The sequence below is a fragment of the Haliaeetus leucocephalus genome, unplaced genomic scaffold (assembly GCF_000737465.1).
Source record: "Haliaeetus leucocephalus isolate CR32 unplaced genomic scaffold, Haliaeetus_leucocephalus-4.0 Scaffold473, whole genome shotgun sequence".
Taxonomy (NCBI): domain Eukaryota; kingdom Metazoa; phylum Chordata; class Aves; order Accipitriformes; family Accipitridae; genus Haliaeetus; species Haliaeetus leucocephalus.
This window is the reverse complement of record NW_010972909.1, coordinates 525,226-526,628: the sequence shown is the minus strand read 5'-3', so window position 1 is coordinate 526,628 and position 1,403 is coordinate 525,226. Positions and strand designations below refer to the sequence as shown.

General features: G+C 40.8%; 1 protein-coding gene across 1 annotated transcript in view; it reads left to right on the top strand.

The window, feature by feature from the left end:
• Positions 1-343: 343 nt before the first annotated feature.
• The window catches only part of PHF21B (PHD finger protein 21B), a 162,304-nt gene continuing 161,244 nt past the window's right edge, over positions 344-1,403 (top strand). Inside the window, exons 1-2 of the mRNA XM_010575274.1 lie at positions 344-361; positions 645-710. Coding sequence (XP_010573576.1) covers positions 344-361; positions 645-710 — 84 coding nt within the window. The remainder of the gene's footprint in view (positions 362-644; positions 711-1,403) is intronic.

Genomic DNA, 1,403 nt, shown 5'->3' with positions numbered 1-1,403 from the left:
TGTGTGTGTGTGTGCGTGGTGTGGGGATGCGGAGTTAACGTTGCGGTCGGTGCTTGTGTGAGAGCGTGTGTGTGTGTGTGTGTACGCGTGTGCGTGAGTGTGAGTGAGTGTGTGCGAGTGTGTGTGTGTGTGTGTGTTGGAGAGATTAGGACGAGACTTGAATATTTATGAGCTTTGCTTGAAACTGACTCGCAGTGTTTACTTGCCTCTTTGTTCCTTACCCCCCTCCCTCCCCCGTCCACACACATACATACATTTAAAAAAATCCATTAAACTTGAAACAGTTTCTAATTCCTCCTTTTTTGGGGGTGATTTTTTTTTTTTATAGAAACTAGTTGCACAGATGAAGCAAGATCCACAGGTAAATGCAGATCCTTTTTTTTCTCTTCTTCAGTATTTTATCCCTGCTGTAATAAGCGCAGTTGTGCTGGGACAGCAGGATGAGAAACTTTATCAGTAAGAGATCTCATTTTGTAGTCTGCACTGAGCTTTCTTACTAAGGAGGGTGTTTTGTGTGTGCATGCTTTCGTACGGCTTTGGTGGAATGGTTTTGCCTTTGAACAATTTCTAGATCGCAAGTTTATTCATTACAGGGGTTAGTTTACACTTTGCCTTTAATATGCATCTTATTGCCGTTTTTGCAGAACGGGGATCTTAAGAAACAAATCCATGAAAGGCAATCAAGAATAGCAGCTCTTAATGAGAAACAAGTAAGGAACAGATCGATTCAGTTGTGTTTGGTTTTTCTTCTTGTTTTTACGATGCACTATCTAAACATCCGAAAAGTGTCTGCGTTAGCTGAAAAATACCGACAGCAGAGAATATAACATCCATTTTCCTAAGCGTAAAGTAAGAAAATGCATGTTTTCAAAATGAGGTCGGATTCTCAGATGTCTTGCCGGGGGAAAGAATGATTTTAGTACTAGTAGTAAAAAGATAAGCAGTAGTTAAAACGTAAAAAAAAAAAAAAATGAGGCGTCCATTTTGAGTTGGTCGACATGTTTTAGGAATATGGAAAATTCTCCTGTCTTGGGCTACTTTGTGCACTTCCGTGTAATGTGCAGAGCAAGAGTTGGGAGGGAGGGGGCTGGAGCCCAGTTCGGAGCCATTTCTGGGTTTGATTACAAAACTGATATTTATTGATCACTTTATTTCTTTTCTTCTTCTTTTTTTTTTTTTCTCCCCACTTGCCTTTCTCTTCCCTTGGTCTGATCTGACGTGTTAGCTTTTGATTCGAGTTCACTTAGGCACTTTCACTTTTTCCCCCTTCCAAAAATACGAATAAAAACAGATTAACCTGTTTCAGCTGCCGGGAAAAAAGAAAAAAAAAACCCAACCAAAAAAAAACCCCACCGGAGGAGGGGAACAAAACAAACCAGAAACCTTCCTTCCTCCCTCCCCCT